This window comes from Rhinolophus ferrumequinum, chromosome 13, assembly GCF_004115265.2.
Source record: "Rhinolophus ferrumequinum isolate MPI-CBG mRhiFer1 chromosome 13, mRhiFer1_v1.p, whole genome shotgun sequence".
Classification (NCBI taxonomy): Eukaryota; Metazoa; Chordata; class Mammalia; order Chiroptera; family Rhinolophidae; genus Rhinolophus; species Rhinolophus ferrumequinum.
Window position 1 is genome coordinate 20,210,914 of NC_046296.1, and position 21,859 is coordinate 20,232,772.

At 52.0% G+C, this 21,859-nt stretch overlaps 2 protein-coding genes across 3 annotated transcripts; one reads left to right on the forward strand and one right to left on the reverse strand.

The window, feature by feature from the left end:
• Window positions 1-5,717: 5,717 nt before the first annotated feature.
• TEX261 (testis expressed 261) lies at window positions 5,718-13,518 on the forward strand. Of its 2 annotated transcripts, none has more exons than XM_033124968.1 (6): window positions 5,718-5,751; window positions 7,305-7,384; window positions 8,564-8,717; window positions 10,552-10,619; window positions 11,319-11,421; window positions 11,586-13,518. In XM_033124968.1, the coding sequence occupies exons 1-6, from the start codon at window positions 5,733-5,735 to the stop codon at window positions 11,699-11,701; spliced, it is 540 nt and encodes a 179-aa protein (XP_032980859.1). In that variant the 5' UTR covers window positions 5,718-5,732; the 3' UTR covers window positions 11,702-13,518. The 2 variants fall into 2 exon arrangements, with proteins under 2 accessions (XP_032980859.1, XP_032980858.1); XM_033124967.1 differs by lacking the exon at window positions 5,718-5,751 and adding an exon at window positions 6,237-6,421.
• Window positions 13,519-14,873: 1,355 nt separating this feature from the next.
• Window positions 14,874-20,959, reverse strand: ANKRD53 (ankyrin repeat domain 53). Its single transcript, XM_033125425.1, has 7 exons — window positions 20,949-20,959; window positions 20,396-20,584; window positions 19,945-20,179; window positions 19,417-19,616; window positions 17,996-18,160; window positions 17,466-17,586; window positions 14,874-15,614 (listed from the first exon to the last, which is right to left on the reverse strand). Exons 1-7 carry the CDS (start codon window positions 20,957-20,959, stop codon window positions 14,874-14,876), a joined length of 1,662 nt encoding a protein of 553 aa, XP_032981316.1.
• Between the last annotated feature and the right edge of the window lie 900 nt (window positions 20,960-21,859).

The window sequence follows — 21,859 nt, forward strand, 5'->3', positions numbered from 1 at the left end:
ACCTGAGTTAGGGCCCCAGGCACCTGATGGGGATGGGGGAGGAGAGGCAGACACACCAGGGCAGCTGCTTGGGTTGGGAGGGGGGCACAGAGGCATAGCAGAGAAACAGGATCAGGAGGCCTAGCTTTCAAGGACATACAGATTATGTGGACATAGCAGCGGGCACTGTTTTCATTGCTTGTGGTTTGTCTCTTACTAGACTTTTGCTCTGGCTAACCTACTGCAGAACCTAGACCTGAGAGGTAGGATGCCAACAATGAACCTGCTGACTAACTGGACTATCACAGGAACAAGTTCCTCTGAGGATGTGGGCACCTTAGAGAGGGGACATCAAGTGGTGACATTGTATGTGTCAGGAGTGGAGTGGGGTGGGAGGTACATGTCCTGGAAACTTCCTACCCAACACTCTGCTTCTCTTGTTTCTGGGGGGCTGGTAGGGAAAGAGTTACACAGGGGGAGGAGAAGAGAAGAAAAGAAGAGGGACCTGGGTTTCCAGGCCTGTCTCTGACTTCACGGTGTCTCTCACACAACAACCATCTTTCGTAGCCAGGCCAGGCAGGGGAAACAGAGGCCCAGATGCTGATGTCTCCAATTGTGTGTAGTGTGTGTGTGTGTGTGTGCACTAACTTTGGGGGCCTGCCCTCCTGGTGCTTGCTCTAAGACTGGCAGTGGGGACCCCAATTGTCTGTCATACCTTCTACAGGCTTTGAAAGGGCCCAGGCTTTGGGCTTCTCCAGCTCCTCTGACACCACTAGAGGGCAGCAGCCAACATAGCCAAGTCCAGAGAAAGTACAATACCACACTCCCTAGCCTTTTCATTCCATACTTCTCTGAACTTTCCAGCCCATAGGGATGCACAGGCTCCAGTCACATAGGCCATGGGGACCACAGAACCAACTAAATGTCTGTCCCTGGCCTTGGGCACAGTGAAGGTATAAGTCTGTGAGAGTGTGAGAAGGTGAGTCAGTGAAGAAACTGGAGGGGACCAAAGGTAACCAGATGTGGCCAAAGCCAGAACCCTGAGGTGTACTCATTAGCTCCTGTAAGGATAAAGGTAGAAGAGGAAGAGCCAGGAACCAAGCAATCTCTAGGGAGATAAAGCAGGACCCAGCCCACTGGCCAAATGGCACATGATGACTAGGCAGGCAGGATTACTCGGACAGGAAAGGCAGGTGGCTTTAAGAGACCAGAGAAAATCAGAGAAAAGTGGCTCTGGAACCAGACTTTCCAGATTCAAATCCTGGCTCCTTCAAGTACTAGCTGTGTGACCTTAGACAAAGTATTGAATCTCTCTGTGTCTCGGTTTTTTATCCGTGAAATGGAGACAATAATAGCACTATCTCCTATGCTAGATGTGAGTGTTACATGGGTTAATACATACAAATACTTAGAACAGTGTCTGGCACAGAGTAAGAACACTATAAATGCTAGTTATTATTTTTTGAGGAAGAGATACACGTGATTTTGAAATATCGGATTTCTTTAGAATATCCTCATATATTCTATATGAGGTATATTCACAGAGGTATCAAATGGTAACAGATGAGTGTGTGAATTAGTAAAGTTAAAGGAGTATGTGTAACATTGAAAAAAGTGTATGTAGTTACTGAGGTCTGTCAATATGCAAATAAACAAAACTTTGAATCTAGAAATCCTTTCACTCTTGAGTCCCTTGACTTGAATGTGGAAGCCTTCCTGGGTCCTCCTATCCTTCCTTCAAGGGAGGCTGGTTTTGCTCCCTCTTGTAACCTCCTGCTTTAAGCACAGGTCCCAAAGAGCTTCTCTGACCCTACCTACGCTGTTGGATCTGTGGGGCAGATGACAGCCAGTGTCTCTGGCTTGCTTCTCACGGCTCTTAGGTAAACATGGCTTCTCCCTTCCTGCTGTTGGAGGAAATGTGTGTCCTCAGCGTTGGTTCCCCGGGCCAATTTTAGCTCTAAGACTGTGGGGAAGTGAAAGTGCCCAGTTCTGGAATAACAATCCTGACTCAGTCATAGATGAATGCACTTAATCTTTTTGGGTCTCAAGTTTCCCGTATATATAATTCTGGAGAGGAGTGGGGAATGCTTTTATATTTTCCACCCTCTCTGGGAGGGTGATATTTAGGAAAAAGTAAGACCAACTGAAATCTTAGTGTGTCTTTACTCACTGATGTTTTTGTGTCTCAAATACAAATTTCCCAATAGAAAAGACCTGAGCGTGAAGCTCCATTTGACCAATCAAAGATAACCAGGTCACGTGATCTAAGGTTAGGTACCACAGCAGCTTTTCTCACAAAGGGACTAGGTAACGGTAGGATATTTGAGGCATGCTGGCAGGTCCAGCATACTACAAACCTTTTAATTTTAAACTTATTTATGAATAGGTAATACAGTCACATATATTTAGTGTAGTTCAATATTTTATGGATATAAAAAGAAATACAGTGGAAGCGTTCTCTTACTCTTGAACTCCACCCTTTCTCTTCCTAGGAAGCAAGCAAAGTTACCATTTTCTAATGGATCCTTCCAGAGATATTCTGTATAAAGAAATACCTATGTAGATTCTTTCTCTTCATCATTTTGCTTTTTTCAAGAGGGGAACCTCCTACTATATGGGTACATTAAAAATATCCTCAGTTGCTTTTACGGCTGTGCTTTATGATGTTCCAAAATGTATTTACCCAATTTCCAATTAATGGACATTTCTGTTGTTTTCAATCTCTTCCAGTGCTGTGATGAAGATCCTTGTAAGTCAGGAAACAGTCATTTAAGGTCCGACTGCTCCTTATACACATTCCTCAGGGATTCTTTAACCAGGGACTTGGGGACCCCTTAGATGTCAGCAGATATAGAATTCAGGGACACAAACTCAAGGATCCTGGGAAGTTGGAAGGATCAAAATTTTCATCTTTATTTGCACTGACCTCGAAGTGAAATTTAACATTTCTTTCCATTAAGAATGCAGGCAACAATCATCAATAAATCAACAAACAACAAGTGCTGGCGCGGATGTGGAGAAAAGGGAACGCTTGTGCACTGTTGGTGGGATTGCAGATTGGTGCAGCCACTATGGAAAACAGTTTGGCGGTATCTCAAAAATCTGAAAATGGAACTACCCTATGATCCAGTCATTCCACTCCTAGGTATCTATCCGGAGAAATCCAAAACTCCAATTCAAAAATCTTTATGCACTCCTATGTTTATTGCAGCACTATACACAATAGCTAAGACATGGAAACAACCGAAATGCCCATCAGTAGATGACTGGATTAAGAAACTGTGGTACATTTATACAATGGAGTACTACGCAGCCATAAAGAAGAAAGAAATCTTACCATTTGCAACAACATGGATGGATCTAGAGAACATTATGTTAAGTGAAATAAGTCAGACAGAGAAAGACGAATACCATATGATCTCACTTATTTGCGGAATCTAAAGAAAAGAATAAGTGAATGAACTAATCAGAAACAGTTTTGGAGACAAAGAGGAAAAACTGAGGGTTGCTAGATGGGTGGGGGGGTGGGGGTAAAGGGGAAGGTGAGGGGATTAGAAAACAATCAGTAACCACAAGATGGCCACGGGGTTTGAAAATTAATCTGGGGAACGTAATTTAGTGGTTACCAGAGGATTAGGGGGTTGGGGGGTGGGAGATGAGGGTAAGGGGGATCAAATATGTGGTGATGGAAGGAGAACTGACTCTGGGTGGTGAACACACAATGTAATTTATAGATGATGTGATACAGAATTGCACACCTGAAATCTATGTAATTTTACTAACAATTTTCACCCCAATAAATTAAAAAAAAAATGCAGGCAACAAACTTACAGTAGTCAGCAGTATCTGTGACTTTCTCATCTTATTTTGAAATATTTACACTTATCCCTACTTCGTCATTGTGGTAGTCAAGGAAAACTGTTTCTTTACTTCCAACATTCCCGACACCAAATGTGTGCATTCCCCCCACATCAACCAATTCTCCAACTCTCCGGATACCAACTGGGAATCCTATCATTGTATTCAAGTCTGGCACTAATGACCTGGAGTAAGCATCCGACTCCACAAGTCTAAAGGTTCAGTCCCACAAGACTGCCTTCATTCCAGATGCCAGTCACAGTCGTGGGTCCCTGAGGTTCCCACGCTTCTGTCTGACTTGGCTACAACCGCATACCCCATCAGGTTTGATAATTTGCTACAATGGCTCACAAAACTTGGAAACACTTACATCTGCCAGTTTATTAAAGGATATGATAAAGGATACAGTTGAACAGCCAGATGAAGGGATACATTGTGTGAGGTCTGGGAGGGTCCTGAGTGCAGCAGCTTCTGTCCCCTTGGAGACCGCAGCCACCCTCCCAGAATGTATACGCATTCACCACCCTGGAAGCTCTCTGAACCCCGTAGTTTAGGGATTTATATGGAGGGCTTCATCACATGGGCATGATTGATTGTTATCTCAATCTGCAGCCTCTTGTTCCGCCCTCGAGGAGGGGGGTGGGATAGAAAGCTCCAAGCTTGTAATCATGGCTTAGTCTTTCCAGTGACCAGCCCCCATCCGGAAGCTATTCAGGAGCTCACCAAGAGTCACTTTGTTCACACAAAAGATGCTCCCATCACGCAGGAAATTCCAAGGGATTTAGGAGCTCTGTGTCAGGACCTAGGGGCAGAGACTAAATATACGTATATATATTTCTCGTGTCACAGGAAGATAGTTAATAGATTTTCCATTAAATCTGGTTATGCTATGCATTAATAAAGAAGCCCATATATTATTACATCATTTAGTTTTCTAAAAAAATGTTTTGATATTTGTATTTCAATATAATTTCTTTGCTTTGCCTTATGTATTTTTTTAACCATGGTAAACTATACATAAAATTTACCATTTTAAGTGTACAGTTCAGTGGCATTAAGTACATTCATAATGTTGTGCAACCATCACTACTACTGTCTCTAGGACTTTTTCATTTTCCCAAACTGAAACTCTGGGCCCATCAAACATTAATTCCCCATAGTCCCCTCCGCCACCCCAACCACCATGTTACTTTCTGTCTCTATGAGTTTGACCACTCTATATACCTCAGATGCGTGGCATCACACAAAATTTGTCCTTTTGTGTCTGGCTTATTTCATTTAGTATCATGTCTTCAAGGTTTATCCATGTTGATGCAGTTGTCAGAATTTCATGTCTTTTTTTTAAGGCTGAATAATATTTCATTGTATTTATCTATCACATTTTGTTTATACATTCATCTGCTGATGGACATTTGAGTTGTTTTTACCTTTTGACTATTGTGAATAACGTTATGTACAAATCTCTTTGAGTTCCTGCTTTCCATACTTTTCAGGATATACCTAGGAGTGGAATGGCTGGATCATACGGTAATTCTGCATACTCTTTTGAGGAATATGTATTTATTTTTATGCATGAAAAATATTATTCTGAGATGAGAAGCACGCAGACTCCCGGTAGACATACTTTATTTTTGAGTGCCTGTCGCAGCCACTAGATGGGGGACTTCTTCACAAGGGCTGCCCGGCTCCTTGTGCCCCCCGAGTAACTCTCCCAGAGGTATATGTAGTAAATGCATTCAGCGCCTAGTGGGCGCCTTGCGAGCCCTGCACTGGGCGTGTTGCAGGCGATACAAAGGTGCGGACTGTACCCCAAAGGAACTCAGCCAGAGGAGAGTTGCGCTTGAGGATGGCTGATCAAAAGGCGCCGCTCCGACTCCTGCCTGTGCCGCTTCTAGATGTATAACCTGAGGCAAGGTAACTTTCCCTGGCCGCAGCTCCCGCATCCATAAAATGATCTACATCATCGGATTAATATCCATCATGAACATATCGCCTAGCCTTTAGCACACCTCCTGGAACACGTTAGTTTTGTCCGTTACCTGCGGTAGCAAGAGAAAGCCCTGTGGACAACCTGTGGAGGCTTCTGGCCCGAGGTTGCCGGGGAGGGGGTCTTGCAGCCCTCCCCTGCCCTGGACAGCCCTCCAGGCTGGCGCGGGAGTGCACAAGGAAGGGCCGGAGACTGCCTTCGGAGCCCTAGTACTGGTGCCTCCTTCCCGCCCCTCGGTACCTTCCTGCCTCGCCCAGGCTGCACCGCTGACTGTCTCTAGTAGAAGTCTGGCGGTGCGCGAGCACGCGCGCGGCACGGGGCAGCAGTCGGCCCTCCGCGCCCATAGGCGGCGCTAGTCCGGACGCTGCCGGGGTCGGCGCTCGGGCCGGGCTCCTCTCGGCGGCGGCGCACGGCCGTCTGCGGGGCGGGGACGCCGTAGCGGTGGCGGCGGCTCCGTGTCGCCCGAGCCGGAGCGCGCAGGCCCGTCCCGGCTGTCTGGGGGCCGGGCCGGGCGGGGCGGGGGCGCCATGTGGTTCATGTATGTGCTGAGCTGGCTGTCGCTCTTCATCCAGGTGTCCTTCATCACGCTGGCCGTCGGTGAGAGTGCGCGACCCCGGCCCGCGCGGGCTCCCACCCCGGCATCTGTGCTCGCCGGGGGTTACACCGCGAGTGCGCCGGGGCGACCGGGGGACCCCCCTGCCGGGTGCTCCCTGCCTTCGCGCTCCCCGCTCCTGCCCTGCCCGGTCCTGCTCCTCCTGCTGACCCCAGCAGCCCATCCTGACCGCGAGCCCTTCCAGGTGTCACAAAGTCCGCCCCAGCAGTTCCCGGGAGAGGCTCGCGAGCGCCCCGCTTCGGCGCACGGCGGACCGCGCTGAACTTTTACCCGACATCTTCTGCCGCCCTTTAGCCTCCGGCCCTTCGAACTTCTTACTTTTTCTGACTTTGACATGCTTCCTCCTTCGGGCTAGTTCGTACTGTTGCTATCAGCTGATATCTCACCTCCTCCGGGAAGCCCTCCCTGTGGGGTTTGATGGTCCAGCAGTGCCCCTACTTTCCCTGGAAGAGCACTGTCACGACGGGATCGTCTGATTACGCTCCCCCTCCCCCAGCTGGGTCAGAGAAGGGAACTTGTCTGTATTCTCAGCACTCAGCCCAGCCCCTGGCCCATACAGGTGCCCTGCAGATACTTATCGAATGTGTGAATGAAAGGCCTCTTTATGGGCCAGAAGTTAGCATTGTGCTGAGGGTCAGATAACAAGTTTCCACTACTATGAAATCTCCCCTTAAAAAACTATCACTCCCTGATCGTTTTACTTCTTCAGACTTGGGAGGGCAACACATAAATTGTTTGGCTTGTTCCTTGCCTTCTAGAATTTATGAGGGGTGATGAGCCCCCAGCTGCAGATAAAGGGGTGAGCGTGATGGTGGGAGTGACACTGGGTAATGTTCTCTCTTGTTGCCCCTCTTCTTGTCCCCCCAGCGGCTGGACTGTATTACCTGGCGGAACTGATAGAAGAATACACAGTGGCCACCAGCAGGATCATAAAATACATGATCTGGGTAAGTGGCCGCCTTCCTGAGGGTGAGGTCCCCCTCACTCTTTGGCCCTGCCTCAAAAGGAGGAAGTGGGGAAAGTGTGGCACGGATGATGAGACCTCTGTCCCTGCTGTTTGCTGAGGGTACCACCCCTATGACCCAGCCCTGTACCTTGTCCCCTGGGTCTGCTCTCCTGGGCCCAGGTCTTTCTTTGCCTCCTCCCCAAGTGGCATCGCTTCACTGCAGACCCCGTTCTTGGTTCCTTAAGAGGACAGCTGAGTGCACGTTCTCTGTTGACGGGACCACGGCGTTGACTTTGCTTGGCTGTCTTCCACTGTCTCTAGCCCCTTGCTCTGCTCACAGCATTTAGAACTGAGAGGAACCTGGAGGGCAGTTTTGAGTACTTGTTCATTGCCCTCTTTCTCATTGGATCAAGCAACTCGTCCTAAGAGGGGGACACCTTCCCTGTCCCAGGCCCTGCCCTCCCCAGGTCTCATGGAAAGCTGCTTCTGAAGACATAATCCTTGCCATTGATGTCAAAGCCACAGCGTGACTGCTGGTGGATAGATTTCTGCCCGCTGTAGGAAAGGCGGGGGGGGGGGGTGGTGGCAGTGGGAGCGTATTTGGACAGGATCGTCAGTACCTTTCAAGTCACCAGTGTCAGCAGCCACTTCTATTCTGGGCATGGACTGGGGTAGGGAGTTAGTGGTGGAGACGAGACCATGGCTCTCAGCTCTGGGTTCCGAGGTCCAGTTTGCGGGTGTTGGTACAGGAATTAGACCTTCATTCAACCTACTGCCATTTGTTAAGCATCGACAACTATAAGTCCTTCAGAGCAGCGTTTTGAAACTGCAGGTAGGATTCGTTACTGAGTTATATAGTCAAGTCACTAGGTCATGATCAGCATAAAAATGGGAGAAAAGACTAGACTTGAAATTTGAACTTTGTTCACATGTATGTATGTTTGTGTTGGGGTCACAGTGTAAACTTTCTTCCTGGGTGTTGCTTTTGCAAACCTTGAGAATGGCATTTAAAGATGCTACCCTTTGGGAGCTGAGCATCTAGTTGGGGAGATCAGACCTGTGATTAGAAGGAGGAAAGATTGAAGCGTGAACCTCGTGTTGCCCCAAGTGGGCTGGGGGTTGAGTCCAGGAAGGCTGCCTAGAATAGGCACCCTGCACTGTGTGCCTCTGGTTCTTTCAGTTCTCCACAGCTGTGCTGATTGGCCTCTACGTTTTTGAGCGCTTCCCCACCTGCATGATTGGCGTGGGCCTCTTCACCAACCTCGTCTACTTTGGCCTTCTGCAGACCTTCCCCTTCATCATGCTGACCTCGCCTAACTTCATCCTGTCGTGCGGTGAGAGGGGCAGAGCTGAGGAGGCAGCTGAGGGGGCTGGATATGGCCGCTCAGTCCAGGGCACTGGAGGGGTTATAGAGGAAAGAGGCGAACCGCTGAGGTCTGCCCGGAGGCCAGGCCGTTGGGGAGGTGGTGTTCTCACACAAGGAGCCCAGAGCCCACCTTGGCTCAAGTAACTAGAACTGGGTGGGAGTAGGGGTGGGGGTGGGGGTGGGGTACTCAGACAGGGAGGGCTTTCCCAGGGAGCTAAGTATGAGGAAGGGTTTGGAAAGAGAGAAGAGGTGGGCTGGCTGGGTAGTGAGAGCCCCTAAGGTACCGCTCGGCCAGGGAAAGCCCAAAGCCCTTCCCTGGCAGGCAGGTATCCCCCATCCAGACTTCTGGCCCAGTGTCATGATGAAGACGAGCCTCCTGGGTCTGGGGGCCCACTGCAGACAGCTGCATGTTTGGAGGACCCTGGCCTTCCTGCCTTTGTTCTGCTACCTGATTCTTGGGAGTCATTTCCCCTCCCTGGGCCTTAGCTTCTCCATCTGTTCAAAGATGAGTTTTGGGAGACTGAGTTGGCACACGGTTCAGGGATTGAACGAAAAAGGTTCTGGAAAGTATTTGGTTACCAGGATTGCCTCTTCTCCCATTTAATCATTATTGGTCATCTTTGGTCAGGATATCACATGGGATTGGGAGGTTTTTAGAACTACTTTCCTATTTCTGTGGGAGAATCTGGGAAGAATACTATCCACAGGAGGGCACAGTGTTAAAGCTCTGGCTGGCCTTTTCTCTGCGTGCCTTGGTGTGATTCACCAAAGGATTTGTCCAATGGGGTTGGTGTGGGAGCCCTTCCCTGGAGACCAGGCCCCCTTCTGCATCTTTCTAGCGGGGGGCCCTCCACCCCTCTCCCCACCTCCCCCAGTAGCAGGCTCCCCCAACCTGCCCTTTAGATGCCTGCAAGAGTTTCTGCAGGATTTTGTGGGCATCAGGCAGCATCCTATCTTCCAAGGACCCCTAGTGCTGGAGTGTGGCTAGGTGTGGCAGAGCTGCGGTCTCTGCCTTAGAAGGGGAGGGGCTAGAGAGGAAGAAAAGAGATGTGGCAGTTGGCTGTGAGGGGTGAGGGCTGTTCAGTTTGGGGGGGATGCTTTGTCCCCCTCCCAAAGGGATTCCTGCCCTTTGCCTCAACCATGGGATTAAGCAGAGGTACCTGTCTCTGAGCAGCCTGTCCCATAAATTCAGCTGTGCACTGAAGAGCTGTGTGGGGATCCAGAACATACCAGTTCAGAACAGCGTACTTTACCCTGGGGCAGTTTAAGGAAGGACCCCCTTCTCCAGAATTTTGAGGGACCCTAAGACTGCACCCCCCAAAGTGTCTAGCAAACTGCCCTTTTCTTCTGTGAGAGCCTTTTTATTTGAGGAGGCGGCCTCCCTGCTGCCCATTTTGGGGTGGAATCTCTTGGGAGCGCGTGACCTGCACACCCGTGACTTCCTCCCCCCACTGCCCATGGGCGCGTTCTCTTCAGGACTCACATCCCCTAAAAATCAGGTTAATTGTCCTGGTGCTCCGGAGTACGTAACAGTGAAGTCTCTTTTATAACTCTCAAAGAGCTTTCTTACCTGCTTCTAATTTTACTCCTAAATGCCCTCTGCAGTGGGCAGATTGGCCTAACTCGCCCGTTTTAACAGATCCCGTTTGCAACCGTCCTGGAGAGTGGTGTGCTTGGCCCAAAGCCATACTGAGTTGGGTGTAAAGTCAGGACTAAAACTCCCAGGGGCCTTTTGAAGGTTAAAAGTTATCCAGCTTTATGTTATTCCCCCAAAACTAACTGACTCTTCATTCCCTCAACAGGGCTAGTGGTGGTGAATCATTACCTAGCATTTCAGTTTTTTGCGGAAGAATATTATCCTTTCTCAGAGGTAAGAAGTGTTTAGTTCATCAAACTAGTAACAGGGACAGAGGGAGTAAAGGGGATTTGCATGATATGCTTTGTGAACTTAGCTATGATTTGAAACTGTGTCCCTTTAGGGATAACACATTTTTAAAAACCTAGTATAGGTGATTTTAGAAAGTAGTGTGGATGAGAAGCAGGGATCCCTTGGGCTGAGGTGGGGAGGACGCCGCTCTCCCCCAGTGAGTCCTTTGGGTCTCCCAGGATCGCAGCCTAAAACCCTGAGGTCCGGAGGGGGCAGCAGGGCGGCCTTCTCTGACTTGGACTTCACTGGGCCGGCCCCTGGCCCCCCGCAGTGGCCCACCAGGGCTTTTCCCTGAGGATTTCTCCACACCCGGCCGCTTTAGTCTAGACCCCTGGGGAAGAACAAGTCACTTCTTTGGGGAGTGTGGGTCAGTTATGGCTTTGCTCTCCACCTGCCTCCTTCAGTTCAGAGGAGTTGCTTGTCCTAGCAAAATGTGGGCGTTGTGGCCAGTCAGCTTCAGCTCCCCTTTTCCCTGTCTCCACGTCTGAGGATGTCCTGTCAATGCTTTCCAGACCCCGGCCCCCTTCAGAGATCAGGTGTAGAGTCTTTTGTGTACTTGTGATCGCCGCTCTAAGGTACCCGGACACTATGCCCGGCCCACGCTGCCAGGGGCACACTCTTTTCAATGTGTCTTGTTGCCAGGTCCTGGCCTATTTCACTTTCTGCCTGTGGATAATCCCATTTGCATTCTTTGTGTCACTGTCGGCTGGGGAGAACGTCCTGCCCTCTACCATGCAGCCAGGAGGTGAGAAGGGGTTTGCGAGGGGTCACGGTGGGAGGACACCAGCAAGGCCTGCGTCGGCTGGGGGGCTGGAGCCCAGCCCTGCGATGGAGACACCTGGGCTCAGGTGGGGACAGCTGTGCTCACAGTCAGACACACACACTCATCCCCCGCCTGTGTCTCCACAGATGACGTGGTCTCCAATTACTTCACCAAAGGCAAGCGGGGCAAACGCTTAGGGATCCTGGTTGTCTTCTCCTTCATCAAAGAGGCCATTCTACCCAGTCGTCAGAAGATGTACTGATCCCCTTGGGAGGGGATGCGGGGCAAGGTCAGGAGAGGCAGGCCCCTGGGCCTCCACTAGGTGGGGGCAGTGAGCCCGGAAGGCACCTTCCCTGACTTCTTCCACTCTCCTTGAAGCCCCCTCCCTACCCTCCTTGGGAGGCTCAGATCTGACGCTGCTAGAGGCTGTGACCTCAGGGGGCACCACGGGGTGGCAGAGCCTGCCTGGCTGGGGGGCCGTGGTCCATGTGGTTGTGTGGAAGCGGGGCTCTCGGTGGTCCTCCCCACTCCCTTCCGTGCTGAGTCAGGAAGTTCTGGCTCGGCCGGGGCAGGCAGGGGCCATGGAGCTGGAGAACAGACAGTGATGAATTCTTTGGGCAGATGGCCGTGGGGCAGGGCCATGGCTTGCCACTTCCGAGAGAGAGTTTGCTGTTGAACTGTGATTTCTGTCCAAGACTGATTCCTGTTTGAATAAAGATCCTAGGTGGCATTGTTTGCCTTAATACCCTGAAAGTTCATCTTCCTTTCTTTCTGCTGACTTTCTGCCCTGGACTGGATGGACTTTTCTGCTCCAGGTGTTCCTTTTCTGGGATTGGGTCTTGCCTTTCTGAAGGGACTGTTCTTGTGGCCGGTAGTGGGAAGAGGGCAGAGATGAGGTGAGCCTGGTCAGGGGATGGGGAGTAGCAGGGGGAGGTGCCTTATGCCCCTCCGTCTTCTTCCATCTCTTCTATCCCTGAGGCTCCATGACTGTCAAGCTGGGGGCACAGATGGGGACAGTTTGTGACAGTTTGTGACGGGTTAGATTTTCAGAGCAACATTACAATACCCTATTTATAAGTCTTCCCCTGGGGAAAAGGAGTGGTTTCTGGCAGAATTCTATGTCAGGCTCAAGGAGAAACAAAGTAAGACTTGGCTTACAGGCACCCTGGGCTACGGCCTGTTTTTAAAGAAATGGGACTAGTGGGAGAAGCTCTTTGTCACTCTAAGAGCACACAAGGGCTGGCCCTGTCTTCTGTGTGCTTGGTTCCTGGGGAGATGACCTCAGGCTTTTTAGAAGGCAGGCCAGGTTCTGAGCACAGACCAGCATTTGTTGACCTTGCACTCCAACTACAGTGCCTTGCAAGTACTCACTAGTACATATTAAAGTAGATTCCCCATGAGAGCCATTATTGGCCATAATGATACCTCAAAGCAAGGCTGGCAGGTGCAGAGAGGGACTGCACACACATGGTACCTTTAAGCCCCCGCAAAGACCCCCTGGGCTTGAAATTCTTCCACATCTTGCCTCAAGTCCCACCACAGCCTTCATTTCCTTGGCTTTAGCATTCCACGGTCTCTTAATACCAGCTTCCCCTGGCCCTGGGAGGAGCAGCACATTTTGGTCTCTTGGTGGGAATGAGATGGTCAGGCCTTTTTATCCTATGCAGGTGAATGACAAGGTGGAGGACACTGGGGGCCAGCGTCCTCCTCACTGCTGGGCCGGCAGCTGGCTCTGCCCTCGCTTGCTGTCCACTTCTCACCCCCATGACGTGGCTTCGCCCTCCCCCTTTGCTCCACTGCCAGTGCTCTCCTGGGGGTCGCCAGCGGCCTTCTTGTGCTAAATCCAGCAGACCCTTTTCCCATCTTCCTGGGTCTCTGCAGCATCTGACAGGGCCAGTCCCCCCCAGCTTCTTGACTCGCACTTCCTTGGCACTCGAGCGGCTATTCTCTTCCTACCTCTGCGGCTTCTCTTGGCGATACCCTGTGCAGGCTTCTCCACTCGCCCCATGCACCGTGGGGTTTCTCAGGGTTCTGTCGTGGGCGCTGGAGGAACCCGTCCATGCTGATGGCTGTGAATCAGCCAAGGAACTGAGAGTTGACCTCCAGCCCCAACGTCCCTCTTGGGCTTCTGAACCATAGTTCTGCTGCCTTTGGGGACACAGACACCTCTCGTGGCTCTTGTTGCTGTCCTCCGCAAACCTGCCTCTTGGGCACCTGCTGTGGCCCCAAGATCAGCCAGGAGCCAGACCAGAAGCCTGCCCCCTACATCCAGTCTCTAAAACCTGTCAAGTTTGCCTCCTCAACATTTCTTGGTTAGAGCCACTCACACTGCCATCGACTTTCACCTGGATTATCGTGATAGCCTTCTCCTTCAGGCTTGTCCCACAGCCAGAGGTGTTTTTCTCAAATGCATAGTTGATCAAGTCCCTCCCTGGCCTACAAACTTGCGTGGCTCCTCACTGCTTTCAGGATAAACCCAGACCCCTTAGCATGGCTGCGAGACTCGTGGTATCCTGCTTCCTGCTCGCCTCTCTGGCCTCATCACTCGCCACCTTGCACTCTGGGTCCCAGCCTCCTGTATCCAGAGATGCCACTTTGATTCCCCTTTCTGCTGCTCACCTGGGTATCTTCTCTGTCAATTCTCAACGTAGATTTCCCTTCGACCAAGGAGCTTTGACTGCCCCTCCCCCCCCCCAGCACACCACACGTCACTCTGGGCTTACCTGCCCCCGTACTGGTCTGTCTCCTAACTAGACTGTAAGCTCATTGAGGGCAGGGCCTGTCCCTCAATTTTTGTATCAGCAGCACCTGACTCGGTGCCTGGCACATGGAAAGCACTCAATAAATGTTTGTTTAATGAATGATTTGCAGTGATATGTACAGGGGCTAGCAGGAGGTGCGGGCTAGCTTCCCGGAGGAAGTACAGGTGCTTTCATCGTCTCAAACTGAAGCCATCGGTCTTCCCTCCCTCCTCCCAGATACGCTTCCCTGACCTGCAGACAGCCCAGTGGCAGCCCGTGGTGGCAGGGAAGCCCATGGCAGGGCGACATTAGCTGTCTTCACCCATCGTGGATCTGGAGGTGAAGTGTGAGGCTCAGAGCCTACAGCAGCAGGACTTCATCTGAACAAGAGGCACAATTTCCCCAGGGTCCTTCATCCTGGAAGCCTTGTCCCTGGGGAGCAAAAGGGGACACCAGTGTGTTGCTTTTACAGTGCGAGGGCCTACGATAGAGACTGACCCCCACTCTGAGCCTTGGACCACTGCCCTAACTTTAATCTCTTGGGGGGTCCAAGAGGTTTCTTGGTGGAGAGAAGGGGGCCCTGGGACCTTTTGTTGGGGGCGGAGGCTCCGGTCCTTGAGAGGAGCTGAGAGCTGAGCCTGTGGGCACCCCTCCCCGTCCCTGGGCACAACACGAATGGACACATGTCAGCCTTCACGGGGCTGCCTCAGGTCGAGAGGCTACCAGCTTAAGTTTATGGGGGTGGGCTGGGATGGGGGAGGGCAGAGCGGGAAGCCCTTGATGGGCTCGCACAGCCGCCAGGAAGGCTTCGTCAAATGTCTCACGCAGGTTCATGGCCAGAGTATCGGTCCAGAAGGTGGTGTCGCCCAAGTGCCGCTTCCGGGCCAAGCCCCTCATGCTGACAGAGTAAAAGCCCTGGGGCACCTTCATCCTGCATGGCCGCGCCGGAGGGTACAGCTCACGGACTATCACCTCTAAAGGCAGCCGGGGCACGGGTGTCACCTCGTGGCCGGTCACCGTGTGCAGCCGAGCACCACCGTGCCCATCAGACCTGACCTCGAGGAATCTGCGGAAGTCGTGCTCCAGGCTAGGGTTTGGGTGCACGCCCAGGCGGATGCCCTGCGGGTAGCCGATCTGGGCAGTGGGGGATTTGGCGGGGTTGGTGCTGAGATCCCACAGCCTGGGCCTCCTGACTGGAGTCTGCTGGTAGATGGGCATGGCCGTCACAAAGCGATGCAGCTTGGGCTGTGGGGTCTGCTGCAGAAGCGCCTCTGGGGAGGGGTAGAAACTCTTGGGGGGCTTGGAGAGGGCGATGGCCTGAGGTAGGGCTTGGGGCTCTTGTTCAGTATTGCAGATCAGGGATTGGCCTGCGGGCAGCAGCTTGCGATGGAGCCACTTCTTGAAATCAGCTTCTCTCAGAATTTGGTGCTCTTTCTGCAACATCAGAGGGCACGAGATAGTTGAGAAGGGCTGCTCCCCCTGTGCTTCTGTGGAAGGAGGCCTTGTGGTTATAGCCCTTGGAAACCTCAGGCATGATTGGCCAGACACCGTCCCACCTCAGGGAAGCCCTGAGTCTGATGGGAGAAACCCCTGCCTTGTGGGAGCCCACGTTCTGATGGGGAGACAGCTATTGCCTGAAGGGAGCCCCTGGGCTGATGGCGCAGACAGAGCCTCTCCCATAGGGAAGTCTTCCAATCTGATGAAGACACAGCTTTCACCTTAGATGAGGTCTTCAACTTGAAGGGGGAGACACAGTCTTTGCCCTACAGAGAACTTTGAGTCTTATGGGGGGGACCCATTTTGATAGTGGAGACATCTCTTGCCTTAAGAGAGTCTCTGGTTTGATAGAGGGGAAAGGCAAATGAGAAATGCAAACTACATCCTTGACCCTGGAAGGAGAAAGCAGAATGGTTTAGAAGGCCTGGAGCTGGGTAGAGCTAATCCGGGCAGGCTTCTTGGAAGTGTTGGCCTTGGGGAGTCATGTAGGCGAATGCAGTTTGCTGGGTGGTGATAACTCGATCTAGCTCTCTATTCTTGCTTCCACTACCATTAAACCTTCAACTTGTCACAGAACTGTCCCTTTCCCACCGCCGTCTCAGGGTCATTTCCCAGACCGTTGCTAAGCCATTAGGTGGTGTGGAGACTGACCCAGCTCAGGAGGTAGGCTCTGATTAGGTTAAGCCTCTCGTCATAATTCTGTCAGCCTTGGCCGAGACCTGGGTCAGTCAGCACACGTTGTAGGAATTGGAACAAGAGTGGACTCATGATCCAGCTGAGGCCAATAAGAGATAAGGGGAGATTTGCAAGGGGCTTCTGGGAAAGTTTAGAGCCACAGAACAGATGGACTTTGCCTCCTCTGGACACACAAGTGACTGTGAGGCCTGGGTGGCACGGACAACAGAGAAGAATAGGGCTGAGAACTGGTGAGAAGTGCGGCTGGAGCCCCGGATTTGGCCAGCCCTGACGCCTTCCCCACTTCTGTACCCCCTTAGGATTCCAGCGTCTTCTTGCTGGGTTTTCCTGCATCTTACGTAATTATACCTGCTTAAATCCTTTAGTGACTCCACCAAGGTCTGTCGTTGATCTGGGCTTTGCCAAATCTCTAGCTTGTCAATCTCCAACTCACATCGGACAGCCTGGCTGTACTGAATTTGCACTTTTCAGCATACACCATGCTTCCGTGTGCCTCTGTGCCCCCACTGGGTTGTCTATTCCCTCTGCCTGGTCAGCCCTTCACTGTTGCTTCCGATGGCCAACCGCTGCCCATCTTGAAAGATTCCTCTTAAGCATTATTCCTCTGGCACTTCCTGAGCCCTGTCCTCCTCTGGGAATATGACCCACCTCCCCTGTTAGACTCAGCTCCTTGAGTGAGGGAACCACCTCTCCTTGCTCTTTGGAACCTCAGGGTCTACGGAGCAGGTGCCTCGCAGAGAGGGAGTGCTCAGTGTCTGTAGGAAGGAAGGATGGGCCTTTTAACCCAGTGTGCATCCCAGTAAAGCAGGGCCTGGGTCGCATTAGAGATTTTCCTCCTCACCCGAAGGGGGCAGTGCACTGGGAGGAGCTCCGTGAATACTTGCTGATTTAAGCTGCGTTTGCTTTCTGACACAAGACTTTTGACCTAAATGGGTAGCTTCTAAGGGTAGAATTGCAGTCTGGGGGGAGAGAGAAGGAGAGAGAATGGGACTGCTTCTAGCCACTCTGTTAAACACACACGTGAGTCACTGCCTCAGCTCACACTCCTGGATGGCGGCTGCTGCCCGGTGCCCCTGCAGCCCTCCTGCTTACCTGAAACTCAGTCAGGTAGTCATGCTCCATGAGGGCCAGCTGGCCCTTGAGCCTCTTCAGTTTCCTCATCTCACAGGCAAAGTCCTTCTTGTCCCGTTTCCACATGGAATCCTTCAAGAACCTGGTGCCAAGGTGGAGGCATGTCACCCCCCAGTGACTGGGCTTCAACCTGGGCTGGGAGGGGCTGCCGGAAGTGAGATGAGCATGACCCACCCCCATTCGTCTGGCCCCTCTGGCTCACTACTTGGAGTGAGGCTTGAGTGAGGTGAGAGAGGAAAGTGACGGGCTGATCACCACCCTTCTTGCTGAGCCTCCAGGGGCAGGAGGGTAGTGCTAAACCCAAAGGGATGAGGCCTATGGAAAGCCTCTGGGAATAATATCCCGGGAAAGGGCTTCCTCAGCAGACTTAATCCATAATCATCTGGCTTCCCAGCCCTTCCTCTCAAAGGCTCCACCTTGGGTGAGGGCCCCAGGGGCAGGGCTGGGAGAGGGAAGGGGTGGCAGGTTGGAGGTGGTTCTTACACCCTCACCGAGCACAGGCGCGGTGGTTCCATATTTTGCAGTAGTCGATGGGCTTGCAGCCCGTGGCATCTTGGGCATGGACATTGGCACCATTCTTTACCAGGACCTTCACACAGCTCAGCAGGCCCTCGCGGGCTGCCAGGTGCAGAGGCGTGGAGCCGTTGCATGTCTGACTGGAGTCCCCGTCAAGGGGAAGAGGGCGGGGAGGAAGGACAAAGAGCATCTGCCTTTCAAATAGGTGGGCAAACCAACTTCCAGGCTTGCTCTGCCACCAGCCCTCCGGGTGACCCTGGCTTGTCCCTTCTCTGTCCCTCACTTTCCTCAGCAGTAGAAGGAGGGTTTGGACTAAATGAACAGTCACAGTCTGATTATGGGGTATGGCACAGTGAAGAGCTGCTGAAGGTGAAAGGAGAGCTAGGTTGGCGGGAACTCAGGGACCACTAACTCATCCTCTTTAATCAAGGGACGCTCCTGCCCCTTGCCCATGCCTGGCCAGCACCCACGAGGTCTGCACGCCCTGGGGCTGCCTCCTGCGCCCCATCCTCTGAGCAGCACATGGCCTTTGCCCACGATGTTCCCTCTGCCCAGAACACTTCTCTCTGGCTCTTTGCGTGGCTGGCTCAGTCTTCAGGTTGCGCTTCAAACGTCACTGCCTTAGAGATGACTATCCCTTCCAAAATAGATCCTCTCCCTGCCCCTTTTACTCCCTACCCCACCACCCTTTTAGTCCCTACCTAACCACTTACCACTCTGTCATTTTGTTCATTTATTAGTGTGCTCATTTACTATCTGCTTCTGTACTAGGGTATCAGCTTCACTAGGGCAGGGGCCACTTCTGTGTGTGCACTTCTCTACCCCTCACCTCTGGCTCAGTGCTTAGCGTATAGTACATGTTCAATAAACATTCTGAATGAATGCAGTCTCCTGTATGGCACCTGTGCACTTTCCATGCATTTTCTCACTTATCACAATAGTCTCCTGTCATAGGTACTGGCAGCCCCCCAAATTTCACTTGAAGACACTGAGGCAGCAAGTAGTTCCCAAACTTGGCTGAACATTAGAATCACCCAGGTACCTTTTAAGACTCCCAAAGCCCAGGCCACACCCCAGACCCATTAAATTACAGCCTCTGGATTGGAACACACCATTGGTGTTTTTGAAGCTCCCCCGGTGACTGCAGTGTAATGAAGAGCACCGAGGCTCAGTGCTGAGTGACTTGCCTGAGGTCTCCATGTTTGCTAACCGGTGGCAAAGCTGGGACATGCACCAGGTCTGTCCTCTTCCAGAGCCCGGTTTCTTAACTTGTACACCACGTGGGCTCTCTGCTTTAGATGGGACCCAATTCTGCCTGTCCTGCATGGCTCTGCCTGCCTGGAAGCGGTTCCTATCTGCCCAGCCTCTAAGCCACTCTGATGCAGGCTGGACTCACGTGTTGACGGCCGCCCCGTGCTTAAGCAGATAGTGAATGCAGGGGAGGAGGATGGTCTTGTTGTCCCTGTGGATGACGAGGTGCAGGGGTGTCTGGCCATTGTGGGTAGGCAGGTCCACCGGAAACTTGTACTCTTCTACCAAGACCTGCAGGCATTCAAGCTTGCCGCTCTGCGCTGCAAAGTGGATGGCAGTGAAACCCTGCAGGGGGCCAGAGGAGGGAAGGAGGAGGCTGAGCACGATCTGGGCCCCAGGCTCCACAACCTCACCTAGGTAGCAATTTCTTGGGGTTCCCCTCCCCCTCTTCCCTGTGCCCTCAAGAGTCGCTCACACCCCTTTCCCACTCGCATATGTGTTCACTCTTCCTGGCTGCCCCCAGATGACTCTCCCTTAGTGGGAAGGTTAATTAGGACGACCTACCCAGAAAAAGACACCTCTGGATGCTCTTTGCTGGGTGACCGCTGCTCTTAGCAGCTCCTGGTGGGGAGGGGTGGACCTCGGTCCTTGCGCCTGCACGCCAAGGCCTTACCTTGTTATTGGTGGGGATTTCCTCACGATCCGCAACCAGACAGAACCGCAACCATTTCAGGTTGCCCAAGGAGGCTGCAAATAACTCGCAACAGCTCCTAGTCGCCCTGTGGTCCCACTCACCGCCCCGGCTGGAGTCAGCGCGGAGACAGGAGGAGGTAGGGGTCAGTGAGCGAGGAAGCGGCGGCTGATCCTGGTCCCCCGTGGGCGAGGCCATCACTTGCACACGAGGCATTTATGGAGGCTGGGCCAGGTCTCGCTGACAGGCAGGGCAGAGAGGAAGTGGGCAACGTCGAGGGCTCCGAGCCCCTCTCTAGAGGCCAGCCCGTGCCCCAGCCCGGCTCTCCGGGCTTCTCAACAGCCTCCACCTGCCCGCTCCCGACGCTGCTCCTCCAGGGAGGCGCTGAGCGGGTTCCCACGCCCGCAGAGGGGCCACCTAGTCCCCGGCTCACCTGGGCTGCTTGGACTCAGAGTAACGCCAGGTGACCTTCGAGGAGACTTTCTCCGCAGGCTTCACGGAGACACGTGTTGTTAGCGGCGGCTGTGCGTCCCTCCTCCCCTCGCTCCCTCCCACTGAGGGGCACCCGGGCGCCTGCAGTGCCCCGCCGCCAGCAGAGGCTGGAACTCGAGCCGCGGTGGGGCTGGGAAAGCCGCCAGGGGCGTGTCGAGGGGCAGTGCCCGGGCTCCTCCGAGGGCTCCAGCCTCTGCCAATCCCACCACCCCAACCGCCCGGGCCCGCTCCCCGCTCGTCCTGGAAACTCAGCGTCAAATGCACACACACCGTACTGAAAGATACTTAGGGTTTGTTTCCGATTATAAAATTAGTAAGCTGATTGTAAAAAATAGAGAAAAGGACAAAGAGGACATTAAAAACCACAATCCCACCTCCCACAGAAATCACAGCCTATTACAATATGTATATACTATCATATAGGCATTTTGTACCTCTTTTCACTTCGCGTTTTATCAGTATTATGAGCTAACTTCCACCGCCATTCCACGTACCAAACGTGCATTGTGATGCAACTCTAGCCCAACATCAGAATAGATGCCCTGTCATTTCACATGTGCTGCAAACAGCAAAATGGCTAGTCTCTGGTTGTTTGCTTAGCACGGATTCCTGGAAGCAGAATTACTAGGTAAAAGGGAATGAACATTTTTTTAGCTGTTGATGTGTGTTTCCAAACTGCCCTCCAAGCAAGGTTTTATATTAACTGACACATCCACCTGCAGTGAAACGTACTGTACGTCAGCGGTGTGACTTTGGGCAAGTGATTTGACCGCTGTGTCTCAGTTTCTTCATCAGCAAAATGGGTATAATTGTACCTATTTCATGAGGGGGGAAGGGATGCAAACAGTGAGACCAGCCTCGCTGAGAAATTTGCTATTATTAAAAGAGGAGCTATTCCAACCATCACTAGCTTTGGATATTATGATTTAAGTAAACGTTTGCTAATTTGGTAGTGGAAATGGTGTTCTAATTTGACACTATGATTACCAGCAAGGGTTAAGCGGTTGATTAATCAGTATTTTCTTTCTCTTCTGGGACTTATCTGTTTACTCACATTGTTCTTTGAGGGTCTTAATGTGTCTCTTATTGATTTGTAAAACTTATTAACATGGTAACCCTTTATGTATTTTTGTGGTCAATATTTTCCTCAGTTTGCCTTTTAACTTCTTACACTATACAGTAGCCAAGCAATCAGTGTTGCTTGAATCAGGGTTGATGGTTACTGAATAATCTACAGGATCACCCCCCCTTTTTTTTAATAGACTTTATTGGGGAAGAGAAACAGGACTTTATTGGGGAACAGTGTGTACTTCCAGGACTTTTTCCAAGTCAAGTTGTTGTCCTTTCACTCTTAGTTGTGGAGGGTGCAGCTCAGCTCCAGGTCCAGTTGCCATTGCTAGTTGTA